This window comes from Poecilia reticulata, linkage group LG3, assembly GCF_000633615.1.
Source record: "Poecilia reticulata strain Guanapo linkage group LG3, Guppy_female_1.0+MT, whole genome shotgun sequence".
Lineage (NCBI taxonomy): Eukaryota > Metazoa > Chordata > Actinopteri > Cyprinodontiformes > Poeciliidae > Poecilia > Poecilia reticulata.
The window spans coordinates 30244058-30267841 of NC_024333.1; the positions used below are offsets into that span (position 1 = coordinate 30244058).

The 23784-nt window shown below is 40.8% G+C and overlaps 1 protein-coding gene across 4 annotated transcripts; it reads left to right on the forward strand.

Moving 5' to 3' along the window:
• Positions 1-9070: 9070 nt before the first annotated feature.
• Positions 9071-17888, forward strand: wt1b (WT1 transcription factor b). 4 transcript variants are annotated; one of them, XM_008405876.2, is made up of 9 exons: positions 9071-9883; positions 11506-11628; positions 13331-13430; positions 14707-14787; positions 15328-15430; positions 15528-15675; positions 15776-15865; positions 16939-17022; positions 17169-17888. In XM_008405876.2, the coding sequence occupies exons 1-9, from the start codon at positions 9475-9477 to the stop codon at positions 17288-17290; spliced, it is 1260 nt and encodes a 419-aa protein (XP_008404098.1). In that variant the 5' UTR covers positions 9071-9474; the 3' UTR covers positions 17291-17888. The 4 variants fall into 4 exon arrangements, with proteins under 4 accessions (XP_008404098.1, XP_008404096.1, XP_008404095.1 ...); XM_008405874.2 differs by having other exon boundaries at positions 9096-9883; positions 15325-15430; XM_008405873.2 differs by having other exon boundaries at positions 9102-9883; positions 16939-17031.
• Positions 17889-23784: the final 5896 nt, after the last annotated feature.

Genomic DNA, 23784 nt, shown 5'->3' on the forward strand with positions numbered 1-23784 from the left:
AACCCCCCCCAAGACGTACTCTAATTAACAAATAAACAAATAAAGCCAGTGGAGATGTGTCCAGAACCTTCCACTTCCCATGGAGACACTTCTAATGGACTATCGTGGTCAACATCTACACAAAAATAGATTCATTTTGAACTTAATCACTTGCTTTTAGCAATTAGAAAATGATAAATTGAACTGAAAAATCAAGCTGTCTAAAGATATGTTTTCCAAGTTTGGTTGCCTCAATCTAGGCTTTGGAACTTGTGGTGATTTGTGATAATTTATGGTATTCCACTTAAAGCTGTATAAATCATTATTTATTGTTAGTGAGCACTGTTTTTCTGCCCCCTACTGGCAAGATATTTGTTCATACCATTTTAATAATTGAAAAACTCATTCCAGATGCAATCAGTTAAAATCCCCCGTCCAATGGGGCAGCACTGTGCGTGTGTAAGCACATCATTTATCCCACTGAGCATCTATGGACTATTCTAACAGCTCTTCAGTTCATGCGGTGACCTTCCACACCAAGTGATCAATCATACAGCGCAGTTCAAGTCAGACTTAGAGAAGATATTAAATTATTAAATGATTAGGTGCTTGTTATCAGCACATCTGAATCAATTATCAAAATTCCAAAGCAAGGTCGCCATAATTAGCTTTATTCATCATCAAATTAGGACAAGTGTATTGCATTGAGCTCTTTGAACAATCCACCATCTCTGGGGAAGAAATTAATCTAGAAGTTATAGCTCACTACTCAGGGTAACATCAAACTGGGACAACATGAGAAAGATCTATAGTTTAATATCTAAAACTGTGCAGAGATTCGTTGAAATGCTGTTTTAGATTTCTGAAACCTTCTTTGTATTACAGCATACTCTCAAAAAAGAGCTTGATCAGTGTCTTAACTAAGTTTAGGGCACCTTAGATTGTGATCACCTTAAAGAATCTAATATATATATATATATATATATATATATATATCGATCAGTGACGGGCGGTCAGGGGAGGCAGCCTCACCTGTCATCATGGAAAAATAATATATAATAATAAAATCATTTATAAAGATATTTTCACCCTGTGGTTTGTACTATAACCAAATCTGATTATTTTTTTCTTAAAAATAGCTGAATGTTTGCATTTTCCCATTCAAATGCGTGGAAACGAAGCCGGTGAGGCAGCAGTGAGCCTCACCTGGGATTGCGCAACCTTTTGCTAACTACACCGATTGCATTCTATGAGAGCATGCTCCTCCTGTCTGAACGTCGCCAATAAAATGGTTAAAAACATTTAATGTATGAACTGATTTTCCATAATTTAGCTTATGTATTTAATGTACTGTGTTTTTATTGTCACCAACTGTGTGTGTAACGTGTTTCGTGTGCTGAGGAGCGATCAGAAACGGCAGAGAACAGATTCGAGGTGAGGCCGGCAGTTCTCTTGCCTCATCGCTGGGGGCGCTCATGATCCCAGACATTGTGACTGCACAACTGCAGAGTAAGAGACAGGAACAGAGATCTAACCATGCAGTAGCTGCGCTGATGCAGAGAGCGAGAAAGACATATGGTTTTGAGTTGTACTTTAACTGTTTCTCCCTTTGCTGTTAAGCACAGCACAAAATTAATAATATCTACGTCTAAGTTTGATTGAGACAACGGAATTATTCTGCGGCGGCGCGGCTAAGCATCACATGTTAAAGAATAGTCTTTTTGCCCTCCAGCATTGTACGCATGCGCGAAATTTCCTTACGTAAACATGCAGGGGTCTAGATTTGTAAATCCGATTATAATTAAGTCGGTGCCTCACCAGCTATGAACCTCACCGCACGTCACTGATATCGATTAAATCCGGATTGAAATATTCATTGGTTTGAAAACAGATTTTTTTGGTAAATAATAATATAAAATAAATGTGATAGTGATAGCTGTTAGCTGAACAGCTATCACTTGCTCATCCTGAACTTGAGAATATAAAAGCTTTGATTGTTAAACTTTAAAAACATTTTTTTAGGCAACTTAATTTCAAGAAAACCTCCCCAAAACAATCTGGAATCAGTATATAATAATGAGACCAGGTTTGTTGCATAAAACTATTTTGCAATCCAGAAAATCTATGTTTACAATTTACTTAAGACTGAAATGTGTCACTGCATTAGTCCTGAGAGCGACGGCTGGTAAAGCAACACTTTCCCTTAAATGTAGCGTCAGACATTATGGTTACATTCTGTGCTGATTGTGGTGATTTTTATACTTTCCCAACACTGCGCACGTACCTCAGAGTCATACCGGTAACTTTTGCTCGCCTAGCCTCAAAATGAGGCTCAAGGGTATGACAACAGATATTAACCACTAGAGATATCTAAAATGTTTTCTGATGACTGTTTACGCCCCGGCCACAGCTGTCAGGGCGTGACAGTGAGGAAGAAGCTGTGGTTTACTGTAAAGACCTGATAAGGGCCGGCCTTGATCCTGACATAAAGCCACCTGCTGGGATGAGAAAAAGATTATTCAGCAACAATCAAATATGTTACGTGACGCATAGTAAACGAACCACTCCCAAGAATGCAGTTTTTTGTCTTCAACGTATTTGGTCGATGCAAGTTTGATGATGACAGTGTGTCATACACCTCCGATAATAATGAAAACAAGCCTTTGCTTAAGCATTCCAATTTAGTAATCACTGCTCAGAAATAATACAGCTCTGAGTCACGGCATCTGAATTTGGACATCCACTGGAAGAGAAGAGGACTTATCCTTAAAACCACACATTCTAGGCCTGTTTAAAATTTGCAGTCGATACACATTAATTAATTCTTCCCCGACCTATTTAGTGGAGTAATCACCAAATAACTCGTCATCTTGTTTATAAATCAATTTATATATCAAATAAAAGGGCTTTCAAAGAACCTGTCTTCCATGCTTAAACAAAACACACGGTTTTACGTCATAAAGACTGTCCAAAGATTTTTGTCCAAATAATTTTCTGTCTTTTACCAGATGGCAGTCAGGGTAAGTTTAGTCTTTAAATGTCCAAAACACTTGGTGATGACCTCTTGGTGATGACCTTAACCTTTCGTTGTTAGGTCATGGACATCCTGTTAGTGACAGTTCCAGTTAGGAATAGTTACAAGAGGTGTTGCAACGAACGTAGCCGTCACTGTTACAGTAAGTTATTGCACACATATCATCCTAGCAACTTGTTGCTAGGATGATAGTTTTACGATTATCCGTTGCACCGCCGATGGATCGTAAAGACAAACGAGATGTAAACAACTGCACTGGTGTGTTGCGAGTGAAGGGTTCCATAGCAAGGTGCTTGTCAAAAGGGATTTTGAGAAAGATTAATTATACATTTAAATTATAGGAACTCTAAGTGCTCCTTTTTGTGTTTAGACAAAAGGTGCTGACAATGTGTATTCAGTGACAGCTGTAAAGAAAATTTACTGTCATGTGTAAAATAAGGAAATTGACTATGACAAATTGTATTTTTTATTTTTTAACAATAACACAGAAACTTAATGGAGAATTTGCAAGACGAGCAGGACAAGAAGCACAACCAAAACAATGAGATAACCAGCAAAGAACTATGAAAATCAGTGAGCTAGTAAAATGAGATAAGAGTGAAGATTGATACTGGATTCAGGTGAGCTACTCAGGGAAATGTGGGACAGCTGAGGCAAAGAACAAACAGGGAAGGAGACAAAGTAACACATATGGAGAGGAACTACAGAACAAAATTAAATTAGATTTTCAAACTAAGGGGGGGGAACTAACATAAGAGCATATAACCGAAATACGAAGACACAAAGGAAAACCCAAACACCTGAGACTTTTTTGATTTTGCCCTCACAGATGTTTTCAGTTAACCAAAAATAAATTAAATAAATAAAATAGAAACTACAAAGTCAACCTGGCTCAATGTGGAAAATCCCCCCTTTGGCAAATGATGAAAAATGTGTGACTAACTACTCTTTTTCTTGTACAGTTTCACAACCATGGCCCAATTACTTTGTAGCAAATAGATTTTTTCAATATAGCATATCTGACAACATGAAGTAGACTGAAAGAGCTCAAAAAGCAACACCTTATGACCTGCTTGACTTTTGGGACTGCAGCTGCAATGACAGCAACTGTAAACAAAAAAAAAGAGAAAACATGGAACAGTGGTGAATCTTCCTGGCCAACCGATCATAATTATTTCAAAAATGAACTGACACAAGAACCCAGAACAACATCTCAAGCATGGCAGACCTCAATGATCTCTGTTAAGGTTTGTGTACGTGATCCAATGTTAAGAAAGGCAATGAGTAAATATGGCATCCATAGGTCAGGACTGATTGAACCACAAATTCTGCTCTCTGTCAACAAAAGTCTTAACTTTCATCTCAGGAGTGGAAAAGCCAGTTATTATGATTAGAGGGTGATTTATTTATTTATTAACACAAGGTGAGGGCATAGTGTGGATAGTATTTTGTTAGTAAGTGAAATGCGCTTATAGCCGAAGGAAAACAGAAATGTTCTTCCCAACGTGTCAGTTCAGTCTTATCCATTTCACAGAGATTAAGGCAGATAGAAGGAAGTGATGAAACATTTCAACACCATGTTTTTGGGTTTGTTATCAACTTGTTTCCATGCCCACAAAGAGAAGTGAAGGTCTGAGCTTTTATTTATGCTACTCTCAGCACATCCAAATACCACCTGTTGCTCTATTGTAGCACTCTCCTGCACTACAAGCTGTTAGTTGTATTATGTTGTTTTTTTTTATTGTAAGTTAATCCTGCTTTTTTTCTTTTGATTCAGTAAACAGTAAAAAAAAAAAAAGAAGCAGTAAACACCCTATCTTCAAATGCAGTAGCATGGATACAGATGTTTATTGAAATGGAAAAACAGTAATTCCCCTCTTTTACCTCTTCCCGATCCCATTTCTGTATAGTTTATCATGCTTCTTCTTATTGGCGGAGCCAAAACCTTCTCAGATTTCCTCTTACTCACTGTGCTGAAAGGCTTGTCTATTTCTTGTTAAGGGTCGGAGGCGGCGCTGACCGTTTCCCTTTTTCCTCCACTGAGATGTTGTTTTAAACCCTGAGTTAACCAGAGATTGATCTGAAGAATGGATGTATTTGGGGACTGCCATTCGTCATGTGGCCTGAAAGGGTCGTTTTCTCCCCCGGCCCTGTCACTTTTGATGAATCCTCGCTAAAGACTCCTCTGCTCAAGGCACGGCCTGCATTTGCGTTGGCTGAGAGGCCTCTCGCATTTTGTCTCTCCCTCCGAGTTTTGGCAACACACTTTGAACTGTGCCACAACCTTTAGTCCATACAGTAAATTACTTTACTTTGTGTTTGTTTGTGATGAGTGGACCACAGAGGGCTTTTTTATAATTGTTCTGGGAGAAATTCATTTTCTTTGTAGCTATTTCCAAACCCGCTACGTGAAAACGTTCTCCGTAGGGATGACAGTTTTGCCTTTTGCACTTGTTTATTTCTGAAAAAAAAAAAAAAAAAGAAAGTCAGGGATCACTTATTTTTCCATGTGGTCACAAAACCAAACAGAAGAAGAATTTTTAAGCTCAAGCTACACTCAAGCTACAAACATTAAAATACTGAGACAAAAACCTTTTAATAAATTTACAAATACGGCAGATTTGGCATTGGCTATACGCAAAAAATATTGAAGGTTACATGCTTAAAATTTTGCAATCATGACTAAAAACTGTCTGTGAAGCCAGCTCAGCATTTTGTCTGCTGATTTCATCACTTTAAAAGTGACTTCTCTTCCCAGCCCCTCTGTTTCCCCCTCTTCCCTCACACAGCAGTTGTTTTTAAGTTGATACTGGGGTCAGTGATGTTCGCTGGAACCCTAAGCCATGTTCCAGATGGTGATGACAGACACTGGTTAATACTGTTCACCTCTTTAATGCCAAACTCTAGTCTCCTGCCTCAAATCTGATGGGCTTTTTTAGTAGTTTGAACTCAGTCGAGCATGAAATTAATTAAATGTCCATTTTTATGAGGTTTAAAGTAAAGCTCTAAATTTGGAAGAAAAAGCTTGATCACTGAACTTTGAAAATACATAATTTTTATGAAGTTCTTAACACCTTTTATCTATTTGAGATTGTATGATGTGTTAAAATGGGATGAAATTGACTTTCTGAACAAATGTCATGCTTTACACTTTAGGCTCAGAATATCTTGGATACATTTATAAGTGCTTCTCAAAATACCTTAAATTGCAGTGAAGAACACGCATGAAAGAGCAAACATTTTATGAAACACCTGAATAGTCTTATCTTCGCTTAAAAAAACAAAAATCATTACATGTCTGAAAAACTCCACTTTTATTTATTTTTTTCCCCCATTTTGATTTTTCTTCCTTACTCAGTTCAGTGCTACTAACTAACTAACTTTTTTTTTTCTGTTTTCCTGTATCGGATCGGGGCTGCACAGTGGTGCAGTTGGTAGAGCTGTTGCCTTGCAGCAAGAAGGCTCTGGGTTCGATTCCCGCCCCTGTCTTTCTGCATGGAGTTTGCATGTTCTCCCTGTGCATGCATGCGTTTTCTCCAGGTACTCCGGTTTCCTCCCAAGGTCCAAAAACATGACTGTCAGGTTAATTGGCCTCTCCAAATTGCCCTTAGGTGTGAGTGTGTGTGTGCATGGTTGTGTGTCCTGTGTGTCTCTGTGTTGCCCTGCGACAGACTGGCGACCTGTCCAGGGTGACCCCGCCTCTCGCCTGGAACGTTAGCTGGAGATTGGCACCTGCAACCCTCCCGACTCCAATAAGGGACAAGGGTGTAAAGAAAATGAATGGATGGATGTATCGGATCAGTATTGGCCAGTATGAAAAGTCAGATATGTGAATCATCAACACATATCTGACACGTATCAGCACATTCCTACTTTTAAGCAACTTTTCTAACTCTCAAAAAGCCTTATTAATGCTGTTTTGAACTAAGATATCAAAAAACTTTTTGTCTTTATAAAGGTCATTTTGAATTAAACCACAGAGGTTTTATGAAGCACTACTATTTCATGTGGAGGTCCGTCTTTTTAGGTTTTTAACGTTTAATGTCCACAGTTTCCTATGAAACTTCCATAACTTCACAATATAACATAGAATAAAATGGTCACACTGGTCCCAACCTTCAACATTGAGGGAAAAGTGGCACCAAAGCAACAGTGTAATATTTAATAGATTGCTTTAACTACTTTTACAATGTAGAACATATTCAGCAACAAGTTGTTTGACTCAGAATAAATGCAATAAGTTAGTTTATAATATGCTAAAGAGGAGATTGGAACCAGCCTTAATCTTGCATTCATAAGCAACCACACAAAAGTGGCGAAAACTTTATTTATTTTCAGAAAGGTTACAAAACGGTTTCCCTCCAGAGGCACAAACAATGGAAATTAATAAATTAGCTTTGAATTAAGGCTCTGTGGGAATAACTACAAATGTTTGCCTTGGTGTGTGTGCAGCTGTTGCGTTTGCCAACGTTTCCCGCGGAAATTGAAATTCTCTAATGTTGCCCAAGACTAGAGAGAGGAGTCTGAGAAGACACAAGCTCAGTTCTGATGCTTTCAAATGCAGATAAAATGTAAAAATAATTAAATTTTGATGTGTCAGTTTAAACTATTGATTGAGGTTGTATCATTAAAAGGTAAATGGACAGAGTCACTGCTAGCTTTTTAAAATCAGTGACTATAAAAGAAATGTCTCCTATTGCCACTTATCCTTGCCCTGTGATGGACCAGCGACCTGTCCAGGACGTACCCGACGACGGATAGGTTTCTATTTCATAAATGCCAGAATTTTGGTGATTTTCTTACATTAAATTCAGGTAAGCGTCATCATTTAGAAACAATATCTGTAAAGGTTGCTGAATTTTGGCCCATTTTCTCCAGGCAGAACTGATATTTTTTGTTTCATTAAGTCACAGGACATGTCGCTATATGTTTTTTTTTGTTTTTGCTAACTTTGCAATGGATAGATGCTGAAAATCCTATTCCAGTAAGTTTCTAAACAGCACTAAAAAAAAAAAAAGTAATCATTGAATCATGTTTCAATGTGCCTGCAAAAATAATTTTAAAAGTGTTGTTATTGTGGGAATATAAAAAAAGGTAACCACTTTGTTACAATTAATGTAGCAAACTTTCTTGCTTTTCCTTAAATAAATAAACAGCAAAAACATTGATTTGTAACGCTTTTTGATTGTTCTCGGCTTTGAGGGAAAGGAGGAGCCCGTGTGTTGATTTGAAAAATATCACAATGTTAAAAGATCCGCAGCAGCTGGCTACTTTTTGCAGGCCTATTGAAGCTCCTGCATTCCTGCGAACAGCTCCACTTTGAGTAAAGTTAGAGTCGAAGCTGGAACCTCTGTGTCTGACACACACCCACACTGAACTCCCTCTCTCCTCCACTAATAAATAATTATCCTTTTGTGTGATGTGGCTTTGCTCCAAGGCCGTGCACTTTATGCGAAATGCTTTTAGCAAAGGAGTCCAAAAGGGGAAAATTCACACAAAACCACTTTGACTTTTAGAGTTTATATTACACTTTTAGATGATACAATAAGCATTTTTTTTTTCACGTTGTCAGCAAGCAAACACTCACCTCTACAAAACAGATCTTTTCTGTATCTTCTGTCTGATTAATATGTTTTATTTTTATCCGGTTTTCTTCATACTGTTTTCCTACTGTGCTTAATTATTGTACATACATATTTTTTTTAAAAAAGGACATGAACTTGAACATGACGTCTGATGATGCTCATTTGTCAAAAAGGAACACATACTCAAAAACTTCCAGACAACAACTCGTAAGTTTTCCCAGGGACATAATTTGAATTCACACATTTTCATTTCGTTTTAAAGTTTTACAGCTAAAGACAACCGATTGCACACGATCACAAACAGAAACACTAAACATCTAATTAACTCACTCAAACCCTCAACGCTTCAGCTTGGACAGAGAGCAGGAGAGCAACACCCTCTAAAGCAAGGGTGACATTTGTCAGAATCTACTCAGATAGTTGCAGCCTGTAGCTGGTGGGCCAAAGCAGAGGAGTCATCTGGCTCCTCCCCCTGTTCAGAGTTGTGCAGTATTTCAGGCTTCAGGAGAAAAAGGAAAGCCAGACAATGTAGAGACACAGCATCCAGACACCATTAACTCAGCAGTCTTAATTCTTAATCGTAATTCTTCTGCAGGTTACCTGAGAAGCTTCAAAGTTTGTCATCCAGGTTTTTCATTTTCAATTAAGTGTTATTTTTTTCCCCCTGCATCACGACAGGCTGAAAAAATGACTTTGGAAGCGCACTGCGAGAACTTATGTTTGTTTCTGAAGACGTTTTGGATCCAAACTTTTTGGTTTTTCACCTACTCTTACTGATAACCTCTTAGGATCACCTGAGTCGTTTTTATTTATTTATTCCTTTTTCCTGGAGTATCATCCATTTTCTGTTTGGACTGCTTTGAACTGCATTCAGCAATGCTGACTGAACTGAACTTCGGAGGCATGTCTGTGGGGTCAGATGTCTGCGATCTGACCCTCTTACCACCAGCACCCCCTGTGCCATCCCTACCAGGAGCTGGAGGGATACCTGTCGGAGGCGGCCAATGGACCCAGCTGCTTGACCTTCACCCTGGCCCTCCCTACAGCTCCCTGAACTCCCATCACTCCCTGATAAAGCAGGAGCCCAGCTGGGGGGCCGCTGACCTAAATGAGGACCCGCACTGTGGGCACGGGGCCTTTACCGTTCACTTCTCCGGCCAGTTCACAGGCTCGGGCCCTTGTCGGGTCGGCACCTTTGGAGAGACGCCCGCGAGTCAAAGGATGTTTCCCACTGGGGCCTACCTGCCCGGCTGCGTGGACAGCCCACCTCCGGCCAGGAATCAGGGTGAGGAACCCGCAGTCACAAATCTGTCTTTAACAGAATTAGTTAAAGACAAACATGTCATTTTCTTTATTACTGACTAAAGCAGCGTAGAGATTTTTCATTTACCTTCATGTTTAAATGTTTTAGAGCAGCGTCTCAACAGGATCATTACGAACCGTAACAGCTGTGACCGGATCTGTAGTAGATTTCTCAGTTCTGGACTCAGTCAACACTTGCGGGAAAAATGTCTTAAACAGGATATTATGACTCAAGTATCAGCTGAGGACTGAGTTGTTTTTTTTATGAAGTGACCCAAAAGTAACCAGTTGAAAGCATGGCTGAAAATACAGGACGATCTCTGCCAAGTCCAGGATTCTAACACACAAACTAAGCTTTCAAATTCTTTAAATTTTACTTGAATTGTATAAAGCTTTACAGCACATATTTCACTCTGGTTATTCTGAAGCAAAAAAAAACAAAAACACCTGCTAAGCAGCGTGGAAACATTTTAAATTAGGTGTCAAATTTTACTGTGTGTGAGAAAAATAACTCTCGATTTGTACTGCCTCATTGAGCGAGAGGATATCTTCTTAGGTCAAAAATGTAAACGTCAAACGGAAAGACGTGCCATCACATCTTTTGACAAGCATGGTCCAAACAAGACTGTATTTAGACTTCACAGATCATTAAATGAAATCTGGAGGGGAAAAAACAAAACAAAAACAAATCTAGTTCACAAACTCCATCTCATATGCTAGTTTTGGAAATCTCATATTCTTAATTTTATCACTGTGCTATCAGAACTCACGTTTTTAAATGAAGGTAGGCTGTTTCTGTCGATGCAGTTTACAGTGGGAAGTGGTTTCTGATGCAGCAATAAAACAGAAAACAATTTTCAAGATGCTTAAGGGATTTAAGACTTAATGAGTCATTTTTCTAAGAAAGTATTTAACTTCCAGCTTGGGTCTGACTCAGGATGTCCCTCATTGGTGTGTGTGTGCGTGTGTGCGTGTGTGCGTGTGTGTGTGTGCGTGTGTGTGTGTGTGTGCGTGTGCGTGTGTGTGCGTGTGCGTGTGTGTGTGTGTGTGAGAGAGAGAGATTGCGTGTGTGCGTGCGTGTGTGTGTGTGTGTCAAATAAACATTTTAAGAATTTATACAACAAAATTAAGCCTCCACTTAAAGTTAACATTATGTTTTAAAAGTGCTCTGTATTAAATGTGAAGCTACTGTTGTTGAAGACATGAGTTGGGATTGACTTTGTTCATTTCTTCTACTAAGTGCATCCAACAGTAGCTCATTCTCAGACTGTCTCTTGTTTTTCTGCCAGATTTCTTTTTCCMCCTGCCATAAATTTTGCAACCACAAGGCCAGAGATAGATGAGGGGAAAACGAATATGTTTCTGAGGAAAGAGGATTTAGTTGTGTGATGAATGTCTCTCCGCGGTAACCCTGCCAGGGCCCAAGAGCTACTACCAGCAGAGTACAGATAACCGACATTACAACTTTGCAACCTTTAAGACATCACAAGTCGTTTGTCAGATTGTGACCTTTCATGGCTCGAGCAGGAAAAATAACATCTTTTTCTTTTCTTTTTTTTTCTGTTTCCATCGCCATCTTCATTTGTTTTTTTTTTCCCCTCTCAGGTTATGGAGCAGTCGGTTTAGACAGCAACCCCAGTTACGGTCACACACCCTCCCATCACACTCCCCAGCTCTCCAGCCTGTCCTTCAAACACGAGGACACGCTGTCACCGCCGAACAGCATAGGTAAATGTCTGCGCCGTGACGCGTCTCCACCAGACTGGAAAACTGTCGCGTCTCATCATCAAGGTTATATAAGAAGCAACCCATCATTTCTCAGATCACAAACACCATCGCTAATATCCACTTTCATTCAAGTGTCTCCGTTTCTGGCACGCGTAAACACAGTTTCCCTTAATGACTTTGGAAATCATAACTTAAAGGGAATAACTTTTCTGAGACTCTGTTGGAATGTCAGAAACTGTCTGGGGAGCAGTATACTATACGAACCTGAAAACTACCACAGTTTCTCGTCAAGCGTCTTGAAAAGAGGAGACGTGCAAGCCATTTAAATTAATTGTTTTACAAATATATTATGAAAGTGCATGCAGGTACAATAATATTTCTGGGCTCTCCAAGGAAGAATGATGTTCGTCTGGTTTTTGTTGGATCTTACAGTGTTTTATGATACGCAAATTATACAGTGCACATTCTCAATACTCAAGCTTTAACTTCGACCTTTTCTGCCAGAAATAGCCCAATAAGCTTACTTTTGTGGCACAAAAGTTAGTTTTCTGTGGTGCAAAACCAACAAGCAAAGGTTAGTTTTGTGCTACCAAACTAACTTTTGTAGCACAAAAGTGCTCTGTTGTCTGTTTGTTCTCATCTTTGCTGTACTGAGAAATGGATACATTATAGGTCATCAACAGCTTTTTGTGCATAAACATGTGAACTAACATGTCTGCAGCTGTCGTGTAAACAGATGCCATTATTATTATTATTTTTATGCTTGGTTATAAGTAAAAATAAGGTAATGCTATCCAGAAATTAGCAAAGTATTAATCTAATTTAATGTATTCAGAATAATTTAATGTATTCAGATGGGTTACATTATCCATGATAATATAACCTATCAGAGATAAGTTTTCATCACTGTATTGCCAACATGCTAACAAAAAACGCACAACATCGTTGCTACTTTACTTTATTTTTTCTGAAAAAGCAAACTGATTTCCAGGATTCCCTGCTTTTCTTTTCTATATCTTAAATACGAAAATGTGTGGGTTTTACCTCCTCCTCTTTTTAATAGACCTGAAAAGTACAATAATACTGTTATTAACAAAAGTGTAATGGTTGTAATTGTTTATGTTTTCTTTGTGCTGGATAATTTTTAAACATCACTATTAAACATGTAATCTATGGTAAAAATTCAGCTGAGAACTGACATTTAAGCTTGCGTCACACTATTAGTGGTTAGTTTGGGTGTAGGTGGGCAAACGTTTGGTCTCAGCAAAGTGTTTCTACTAGCTACCTCACGTGAATAGTAAATCATTTTACTTTTATTTTTTTATTACTTGCTTTCAGTACATACACACTATTCAAACCAGGCATGCAGCAAAAGCGAGACACACATGTCAAAGACATGGAAGGATTTGCAACACACATGGCAAAAATATTTAACAGTCGGACAGCAGCTTTGTATTTTTGAGTGTATTTGGAAGCAACTATATTACTGATTCCAAGTGATCCCAAAAACATTATTACTTTTTTTATTTTAAGAGCAAGAAGTCCTCTTCCTTATTCACAAAGACAAACGAAACACCCTGCACAATAGAAAAAAGTAGTGTGAAGGGGCAAGAAAGGCAGACAGGGATTTCAGCCTGTCTTGTTTAAAGGTCACGCAATGCTGACCTATTTTAAATGAACGTTTTACATCTCTTTTTTTTAGTTGATCAGCAGTACTCCACACCAAATCCCATGTTTGGCTGCCACAGTCCTCCAGAATCCTGCCCAAGCAATCAAGCTCTGCTGCTGAGAAACTACAACAGGTACAACTACCCCCTCTTCACGCATTTATTGCTCCTGCTTTTCACTCTGTCTGTCTTCAATCACCCTTGAACAAAATTTTCCCTCTTACGCCAACGTTTTTGGACTCCTCGCTCATCTGTCAACGTCAGATTGTTTCCACTTGCTTGACGATTTCCTGGTAATTTTTGGAAGTGTGAACCGTCTCTGAGCCCACGCAGGAGCTCTGCATTGGCTTCTGCGTTGTCTGTATCATGAATCCTCGTTTGTTCTCAGGTTAAGTGCTGCCCACTGATGCTCAGTAGGCCAAAACAAACACAGAGTGACCTACCGCTGATGTGTCCGAGTCCTCGCTGAGGGGGGTGGAAAAAAAAAAACACACACACAAACGAGGAAGAAAGTACAACAGACAAGTTCAGTGAACGTGTGAGACTTGGTTGTTTCAGACACTAAATGTGTCTTCAGCTTGTGTTCGTTTTGATGTAAAGCATCTCAAGCAGTAAATTAGGAGGACATTCTTTAGATGCCGACTGGAGATGTTGTTGGAGAAAAGAAACATGTGCAACCCAAATATTGGGACAGCGGCAGATAAGCAGGAGGAAGAGTGTGCTGCTGTTAGAGCTCATGGCAGGAACTGGAAACCCTCAAGCGAGGCACGCCGGCACGCACGTGCGTGCACGCGCTCACACACACATGGCAAGTACACGTCAGACGTCAATGAGTCTTCCCATAGTTTACCATAGCTCAGGACTGATTAGCGAGCCATCGCGATCCTTCCCTCAAGGACTTCTCAAGGAATGCCGTCCAGAATTCCCCCGAAACTGTTTCCCGCCACTAATGATGCTGAGGACAGAGTGATGTCATGCTCTGGTCCAGGGTGTACTAGGCACGGAGGCGTTCACTCCCACAGAGAGTGCAATCGCGTCTTTAAAAGTGTGCATGCCTGTGTGTGTGTGTGTGTGTGTGTGTGTGTGCGTGCGTGCGTGCGTGCGTGNGTGTGTGTGTGTGTGCGTGCGTGCGTGCGTGCGTGCGTGTGTGTGTGTGTGTGTGTGTGTGTATGTGTGTGTGTGTGTGTGTGTGTGTGTGTGTGTGTGTGTGTGTGTGTGTGTGTGTGTGTGTGTTGGCAGTGGGTTCTGCCAAGGTAAAAACAGCCTCAATGTGTTTTATAATGAGAGCACTATAGTTTGGTGGGTGGGTGGAAAGAGTTAATGAACAAACTATCAGCGGTTACTTTAAACACAAGATCTCCATCTAATCACCTTCATATCGTCTCATGATACTATTTTCTTTTGATGTCAGTGATAACCTGTACCAAATGGCGTCCCAGCTGGAATGCGTCACATGGAACCAAATGAACACCCTGACATCAACAATGAAGAGGTGAGACCGCTTTTTGTTTTTTAACTGTGTATTTTTTAAAATGGCATCTTCATTAATCCTTTGGGCCGGGTTTGGTGGAGCTCTACAAAGAAGGAGGAAGAGGGTTTTAGCTGAGCGGCTGTTGCCAGTAGTACAAACAGGGCACAAAGAAGAGTATACATATATATACTTAGTGTCTTTATCTGTATATTTTATATTTGATGAGTTTCACCTTTGAATGTTTCAAGTATTATGAAGACTAAAGGGTACGTTTGCCTTTTTAGTCAAATGTATCTTTCTGAACAAATTATTATATGATGATCAAACACAATAATTTTCTGACTCAGATGTGGTTTAGTCAAGCGCAGCTCACATGACGTGACATAACATGTTTCTGTTTCATGTAATAGAAATCTATTTAAAAGCTGCCAGATAAGTTTGTTGCAGTTTATGTTACAGTTAAGAAGCTTTTTTTTTTTTTTTTTGCTTCGTTTTAGTTTGTTCTGAAACCTCAAATCCAGCTCACTTGCTTGCATTTTATTAATCTGCACTTGCCAGCAGTCATGCGATCAGTTATGACAGTGACCCTCCAGCTCCGGCCCCACCCATGCTCGTCAGCGCCCAGTACCACATTCACACACACGGCGTTTTCAAAGGACTCCAGGTCAGACAGATAACCCAAACGCATACACATATACACTTGTAGTTAATAAGTAAGTTACTTAACAAGTACCTCTGCTGTATTTTTCTGTCTTTCCAAGGATGTCAGACGGGTACCCGGCATTGCTCCTGCGGCGGCAAAGTCTGCAGAGGCCAACGAGAAGCGCCCTTTTGTGTGCACTCATCCCGGCTGCAACAAGAGATACTTCAAGCAGTCGCATCTGCAGATGCATGGCCGAAAACATTCAGGTGAGAGCTACAAAAATATCCAAGCTGATTCTTGCACATTTGGGCCACCAAAAGGGATAAAGAAATGCTCATGTCAGTGGTGTTGGGGGTTGTTTTGCAGGAGAAAGGCCTTACCGGTGTGATTTCACGGATTGTGGCCGCAGGTTCTCTCGCTCAGATCAGCTGAAGAGACACCAACGCAGACACACAGGTACGTTCACTTAACCTGTTTTTCACATTGCCTCCAATCTGTATCATGACTGGAGGCAGAAACCTGTTAAAATAAGAAGTTTCTACGTACACACATAAGAAGGTGTCTCCACTTTGTGGTAAATAAAACCCTACTGTTGCTAATTACTGTGAGATTTCTATCATGAATTACTGCTATTAATATAATAATAGTAATGTATTGTATAAGTGTGAGCATCATATAATTAAATATGAACAATACACAAGAAATAAATATAAATATATTTTTGTTTCTGTCTGACTTATATATGGGTGCTTCACACTGCCGCCTGAAGTGACCCAATTCCGATTTTTTTGACGTAATGCGACCTGTATCCGATCTTTTCATGGCAGTGTGAACAGCACAGGTCGGATTCTTTCTCGAATGTGACCCATATCCGATACGTATCCGATTCAAATGCGACCTAACGTTYAGGTCGCATTCATCCGAACTGAATGTCACTGATTCTCAACAAATCTGACTATTCTGCGTCCTGATATGTGCAAGCGGGAAGAAAAACAACAACCATGACAGACTCTATGAGGATTAAGTTGTTAATATGTTGCTCCGGCCGGACAACAACTTCAAATATGTAAGCTAAGCTCCACCATTAGCCTCCATGTTTACTTCCGCAAACACTGAGCACTTCTTCTTTTTATGGCGGTTGGCAGAACACTGWGAACGCTGACGCTATTGCGCCCTCTACTGCGCATGCGGGACACTTTCAGGTCGTTTGCCCGTTCACACTGCAGAACACATACAGGTCGCATTTACTGGCAGTGTGAACGGCCCCGGCAAAAAAATCGGAATTGCCAAAAAATCGGAATTGGGCCACTTCAGGCTGCAGTGTGAACAACACGTATATGTAAACAACAGAAATCCCTTCAAGTCATAAAATACAAGGACATTGTTTTGTTTTGAAATCGTAACCATGCTGTTTGCACCACAGCCAGTGTTCGACAGTGATTGCTCCATCTAATTGTGCATTCACACTCTGACTCCCCACCCTTCCTCTTGACATTTTTCCACTGTGACTGTGACTGTCACGTCTGCAGGAGTGAAGCCCTTTGAGTGTGAGACCTGTCAGAGAAAGTTCTCACGGTCAGATCACCTTAAGACACACACTCGGACTCATACAGGTAAAACAAGTGCGTATACCTTTTATTTTCTTCCTCTCAATTGTTCTGAATTCAACTCATGCACTTTACTGCACCGCCTGTTATTCTAAAGCACTGTCTTCTTCGGTTTTGTTTTGTTTTTTCTTCGTTTGTCCACTTTTTGTCAGGTGAGAAGCCCTTTACTTGCCGCTGGCCCAACTGTCAGAAGAAGTTTGCCCGCTCTGACGAGCTGGTGCGCCACAACAGCATGCACCAGAGGAACCTGACCAAGCTGCAGCCTGCCATCTGAGCAGCGAGAGGCTGGGGAGTAACATGAAGGAGAAGAAGGTGACAATATGTTGTGCCAGCTCGCGGAGAAACAAGCCCGGAGCCTGGTCAGCAGTTTAGGGTGGCCTGCCAGACGTGGTGAAGCGGTGAGCGCAGCTGACGACGGCATCAGTCAGACATCTAACGCCAGAAGAACAGACTGGCTAAAATCATCAGGATACTCCTCAACCGCTGCTCGTTAAGGTTACATCGCATCAAATCTCAGACCTTGAGATGATAGAGTGCCACACAAATTCTGAGCCAAGGATATTATAATTTTTTTTGCTGTTTATGGGCGATGATGAGGAAAACATTAATACACTATTCTATTGTCATGTACTTGCACTGTTTTATTTTTTGTTTGATTTTTTGTCCGACTTTGAAAATGTTACGGATTTTGCATTAAGATCACAAAAACGGACTCTTATTTCCACTTTTTTTGTCTACATTTTTATATGCCTTAAAGTCGATATTACTCACCAAAGTGCTTTGTATATATCGTACGTGGTGCCTTTTTGTGTAACACTCCAGACATTCCTTAGGCACTATCTGTGCTGTTTCATAAAACTGATTTGACATCAGTGTTCTGTGTGAATGTCTGTGTGTGTGAAAGACACAGAGTACTGGGTGTTGTCAGTATAAGAGAGGCCACCTATGAGCAGTGTTGGTGTGCGCCGGCGGTGAAAGACAGTAAAGTGGTGCCCCTCTGTGACTCTGACAAGATGCAGGTCTGACCCTCTTAAATCTCTGACACACATCTTCATAACCAGTAACATCTGTGGCCCATTAAATCTCATTAGAGAACATGGAGGTATGGTTCAGGTCTACTAGACTGAAGCTACACCCCCCCCACCCCCCATCTACACAGGATAAACATCATAATCAGGACAGGTCCATCTCAGTAAATTATATCATTGAACAGTCAGTTTATTTCAATTCAAAAATAAAAACTCATACATATTGATTACAAACATAGTATGGTAGTGTTAAGTGCTTATTTCTTTCATTATTAAGATTTTGGGTTCCAGCTAATGAAACACTTTGTTATAGCAACATTTCAATATTACATGAAACCAAATAAAACACATACATAAAACAGAATGAGAGATTGTTGCTATAGAAGGTAGCTGTCCAGAGAGTCCCCTATCCAAGTATATCAATGGAAAGTTAAGTGGTAGGAAAAAGTGCACCAGAAAACAGCAACATTGAATTGAGTGTAAATGAAAGTCCATTAAAATGCTGGCTATGGGGAAAATTCAGAAGATGTGGACAGCAGTTTGAGGTAAGGCCACAATAGACACGTTCCTTGTGCTGAACCTCTTCTAAGTTACTTTGGCACAGAACAATTGCCTTCCATGCACTATAGAGTACATAGATTCACTTGTCGGTACGCTGCTGACGTTTCTATCATAAAAAGCTTGTAACTGGTCTTTTTAAATATAATTTTCTGAAACTGATTTTGGGGTTTCATCAGCTGCAGGCTATAATGATCAAACTTAGCAGGAATAAATACTTGAAATATATCACGACATTTGTACAAAGTCAATAAAATGCTGACAGACTTTTTAATTTTGAAAAAAAAAATACTAACAAAATAAACTTTTAGACAGTATTCTAACTTTCTGACAAAATACATTTGTCAAAACTGTATTTTGTCAAGCTCATCTGAAGAACAAATAAGCTTGTCCTTCAAGCTGACCTGTCCACGATTTGATTTCCACCACATTGGAGCCACATGGTGGCAGTGTCGGCATGTTCAGTCCAAATGGAATTTACTTCCCTCCGCCTCAGACTTCAGACTGCACATGTCCGCTCTGCTCTCGGCCTCCTACTTGATTCTGAAAGTCCACAACACTTTTGGTGATGTCAGTGAAAGGGAGAAACAAGGGGGCCCATTCATAGTGAGCCTGGCATCGTTAAATATAAATGTTGTGGATGGAGTTGTGTGTCAGCTTGTGTGCAAGAGATGAGATGATTCAGCCACTGCAGGTACGTTAATAAAACATGGCTGAATGTGGGCAGAAAGAGCTGCTGCCCAGCTATCAGGGAAAATTTCGTCATGTAAATGGAAAAAAACAATGTAAACACGCACATGCAGGCTGGGTATATTTAGAAGTGGATTAACATATTTGATCCTTCAGCGCATACAAACACAAATAGACGTGCAAACAGAGGACATTCAGACCCCTGTCACTATCTGCACTTGCTGTCAAGAACCGAAGGACTCAAGACATCAAGCTATTTTTTTTCATCTGCCTCTTCTTTTTTCAGACATTTGTCTGACGTTTGAAACGTAACACACTTTCTTGCTGCTCCCGGATCAGGGTGGCTTGTCCTGAATTATGAATTCATCTGCAGAATCTTGTATTTCAGAAAGTTTGGCTTATGTAGATTCAGGTAATTTCTCTTCTCGAAGACGTCTAATGATGCAATTATCAAGATATACAGTTTGTTTTACTGGTTTGTCTTTCACTCTACTTTTCTGCAGACGTGTCAGACTCTCAATCATTAACTTTAGCTGTTGAACAGTGAACAAAAGCAATTTTTTTTTTTACTACAGTGTCTCCCATTCTTGCGCCTGCAGTGGTTAATTCCTGCTGCAGAGCCTTACAGTTGCAGAGCTAACAAAGATTAAAATGCCTTCCTCCTGCCTCAGGGTCAGACTCGGTTCATCTTAGCCGTCCTTCAGGTTGTTTTCCAATCCGCATAATGGCTGTGAGGCATTATCTCTGTGATGTTCGGTTTTCTTTCCTGTTTCTTAATCCCATGCACTTTGATTAGGAAGGGCCGCTCTTTGTTCTGGCTCGGCAGGGGCGTTGTGAATCATGGGGGGAGATCACAAGAATCGCCGAGCTGAAGACTTTACTCACTCCAGTTCACTCTTAACAGAGACCGCAGACGAGAGCCAAATGCTTTAAACATCCTCAGTYGTTACTGCCGTCATTATCACATGCTTTTGGAGAGACGCTGACCTCGACCCCGGCACTGATCTACCTGATTCACTGCATTCCTCGTGAATGAGAAGGTTTCTGACCGAACGCTGTGGTAGATTTCAGCTCTCCACCAACACAGCAAATGTGCGCCACGATTCTATCCCCTCCTGTGAAACGTTAGCTCCGATCTGAATGCATGAACACACTCGAACTTACATGCACACACGCCACCAGATGCCCCCTCAGCTGTACTGCTGGCTGTTTGCCTTTGAGGGGTGTCGGCGTGGGTAATCTCAGGTGACGTACACCTGGTAATGCACAATCCAAGACATCTGTAGGACAGCAGGCATGCTAGCTTCACAAACAAACTCCGCAACCAAAGCATCTTGAAGCTTTTCTTTTTCAGTGCATTGTTTTATGTCCTGCGCAAATCACCAGGAGTACGGACAAAGCTTATTCGACAAGTTTAAACCTTTGTTAAACCTTTGCAGTGCAGCAAATCAAAGGGAATTGTGTTTTATATATCTGGGTTTAGTTAAACCCATGTATATCCTGCATCAACATCTGCCTCCTGTTGAGATTCTCCGGGTTAAAAAGCTGTTCTCCAACCTCTGGGAGCTGGAAAGGTCAGTGCACATGCAGCTCACACTGGCCCCTCTGACCCCAAGGGGACTGTTAACAAGGTCAAGGCCCGAGGGACAAAACTTCACTGAGTTACAAGGAGGCCTGTGTGCGAAAACAAATCTACACCACCAGGAGGCGCTGTCAGGGCTGTTTGACTGCTAAGTGAAGCATGTTCTTAGTTGTATTCCCAGACAGCTTTTACCCTCCCCTCGGGCTGTAGAGCTCTTGTGCAGAGCTGCTGCTTTGCCGTCTGAGAGGCCTTGGGGTTCTTGGAAGGGAGGGGGGGTATTCCCTGTGGTCCGGCATGGAGCCTGAGGGGCTCCTGTGTGTAGGGGGCTTTGGGAATGCGGAGGTCTTGGGGGGCCTGGAGCTCAGATGGGGCCTTGAGGGGAAACTTTCTCACTGAGGGAGCAAAGATGGAGCAGATACAGAAAGACAGCGAGAGGAAAACACCTTGAGAGGAGGCTGTCAGACATGCAGGCAGCAGCCGGGACGATCCCACGAGGGCACGCAGGCAAAGGAACACAAACACGTGCATATGTACACTCCAAACTAAAAGAAATATGTGGGCCAGCAAATTAAGAAAAAAAACATCCCGCTACCTCCTCAAACATTGCGGCTTTCATCCCCACCCCCTCCACCCTTCCTGTTGCCTCCTCTTTGCCACAGGAAGATATTAAATCCTAACAGGATTAGATGTGTCTCTATCATGTGAGATAAAAGATCACAAACCAACCCAAGCTCCCGAGAGAGCAGTGGGATGGGAACGGCTTCATCTCCTCACTTTCCACCTCTGCCCCAAAGGTATTCAGATGCTGGAACATGGGGCGAGAGAACCCGAGAAACGGGGAGACGTACAATGATAAATGGAGCGAGACAGTCGTTTTGTCCAAAGATACGTGGTCTCTCTGGGACAGGTCTGTCTCCACCTTCTGTGTTGCCGACTCCAAAGTGTCGGGAAAGAGGCCTGTCTTTTAATTAAAACTTGAAAAGTTTCTCTGAGAGTAAATCAAAAGAAATATGCATTAGCCTGTCAGAAGTGGATGACTGAAACAGCCTTGTAAAAGCTGTTTGAAACTGATTTTGAGTCACTCTGACCTCATCTGGAAGGGCCCTCCATTTCTCAAGAGGCAGTTACAATTAGTTCCCAACTCACTAGGTTTATGATTCCTAAATTGAAACCTACCGCTCTTTAAAGCCTTCTCTCTAATTGTGTAGTCATTAATGGACGACTCCTTATCTACACCGTGTTGATGGTGCATAAAAATTCATGATGATAGATGAGCACAAAGTGTAGTTCTTGAAAGGAAAGAGATTTCTATCCTGTGCCGCGCAACCGCCACTAGGAGGAGTAAAGTCCTGTGCTGTGCTGCCAAAGGATGAGGGGGGGAAATCACTTTCCCAGGGATAACGTAAAAGATTGATGCCCTCCTTCAAGCTTCATTGTGCAGGAGTAGAAACATGCAAGACGCTGAATTAGCCTACATACACGACATGCACATGCAACCACACACCTTGCATAAACGCAGGGGGAGGCCTGTGCATCATCAGGGACCGCTTTTACCCAAATGCACCATTTTTATTGCTGCAGGGCAAGTTGATTTTTCACATATATTTACTGATTGGTCTACCAAAGAATAGTTTCATGTGATTATAATATCCCATTGAATTTCAAATAAGTTCAATATATATATATTTTTCAATAAATCGTCTGCAAACATAAAAATGTTTGCAGATGATTGCTTCCAAAAGTCCAAAGTGTTTTTGGACTCTGGAAGTAAGCCGGAGCACCCGGAGAGAACCTATGCATGTGCAGGGAGAACATGCAAACTCGTTGATGCAGAAACACCCCAGGCAAAGAGTCCAATCCAGAACCGTCCCGTTGTAAGGCAACAGCTCAACCAACCACAGAGCAGCATTGCTAATACAAATAACTTTGGGAAATCGTAACTTACCTAAAAGGGAAAAGGCTCACTCTGATACAATGTCTGGCAGTGAGAAATAACGGTAAAGTATCTTTTTGTGCAATTACGTAAATATCTGATTTCGGTTTCATATATACTCGGAGTCTGGACCTCTGCTTGAGAAAATGATGTGAGGATCCCTGTCCTGCAGGACAAAAGCTGCTTTTTTAAGAACTCATTCCCCTGAGGCCAAAACCGCAGAGTCCTCCAATTTAGGTGCAGGGTAAACATTATCTTTTCTCTTTCTACATGCCCTTATGTTCAAGCCTGACGACTATAAGAATCATAATAATATTCTAAATGTTATATGACAGAAGGAAAACAGTCTTAGTGCAGCATTATTTGACCTTTTTACTGGGGTTTCTGCAGGAAATCTAATTTGTCCTCCAAGGAAAAGCAAATCCACAGCCTCTGCCTTCAGCTGTTACGTTAAGACGCAATATCATTGTCAAAACACCAAAATAATGAACGAAATACCTTTTCAACTCTGCACACTATTATATAATGGGCAATGTTATAAAAGCTTCAGTGTAAGGTGTCGACAATAATAATAATAATAATAATAATAACAATAATAATAATTCATTTTATTTTGAAGCATCTTTCATAACTCTCAAGGTCACTTTGGAAAGAAAGCAAAAACAACAGCAAGAAAATCAAAAGTTAACGGTGAATCACAAGGAGTAGGCAGTCTAGTCTTAAACAGGTGGGTTTTATTGGTCCCAAAGATCATTGAAAATAACAACATGGGAAGAAAATCCACAAGGGACACAAACATTAATATTAAAATGAATAACATGAGCGAGTGGAGAACGATTCAAACAACAAACAGGGTTACCATGATGACTGTATGAGACTGAAAGGCGGTAAGGGGAACCGACAGCAGATTGGATGGATTGTTTAGTTTGCTATGCAGGCTGTTTAATTGTCGTGGCAGTTTGGAGTTCACTGCTGTT

Excerpts from the sequence above, each read along its gene's own strand:
- wt1b (XM_008405872.2), top strand. The coding sequence starts at position 9,475 with ATGCTGACTGAACTGAACTTCGGAGGCATGTCTGTGGGGTCAGATGTC. Across the intron at positions 9,884-11,505 it reads ACCTCCGGCCAGGAATCAGG|GTTATGGAGCAGTCGGTTTA; the intron begins GTGAGGAACCCG and ends TTCCCCTCTCAG. Across the intron at positions 15,676-15,775 it reads GCATGGCCGAAAACATTCAG|GAGAAAGGCCTTACCGGTGT; the intron begins GTGAGAGCTACA and ends GTTGTTTTGCAG.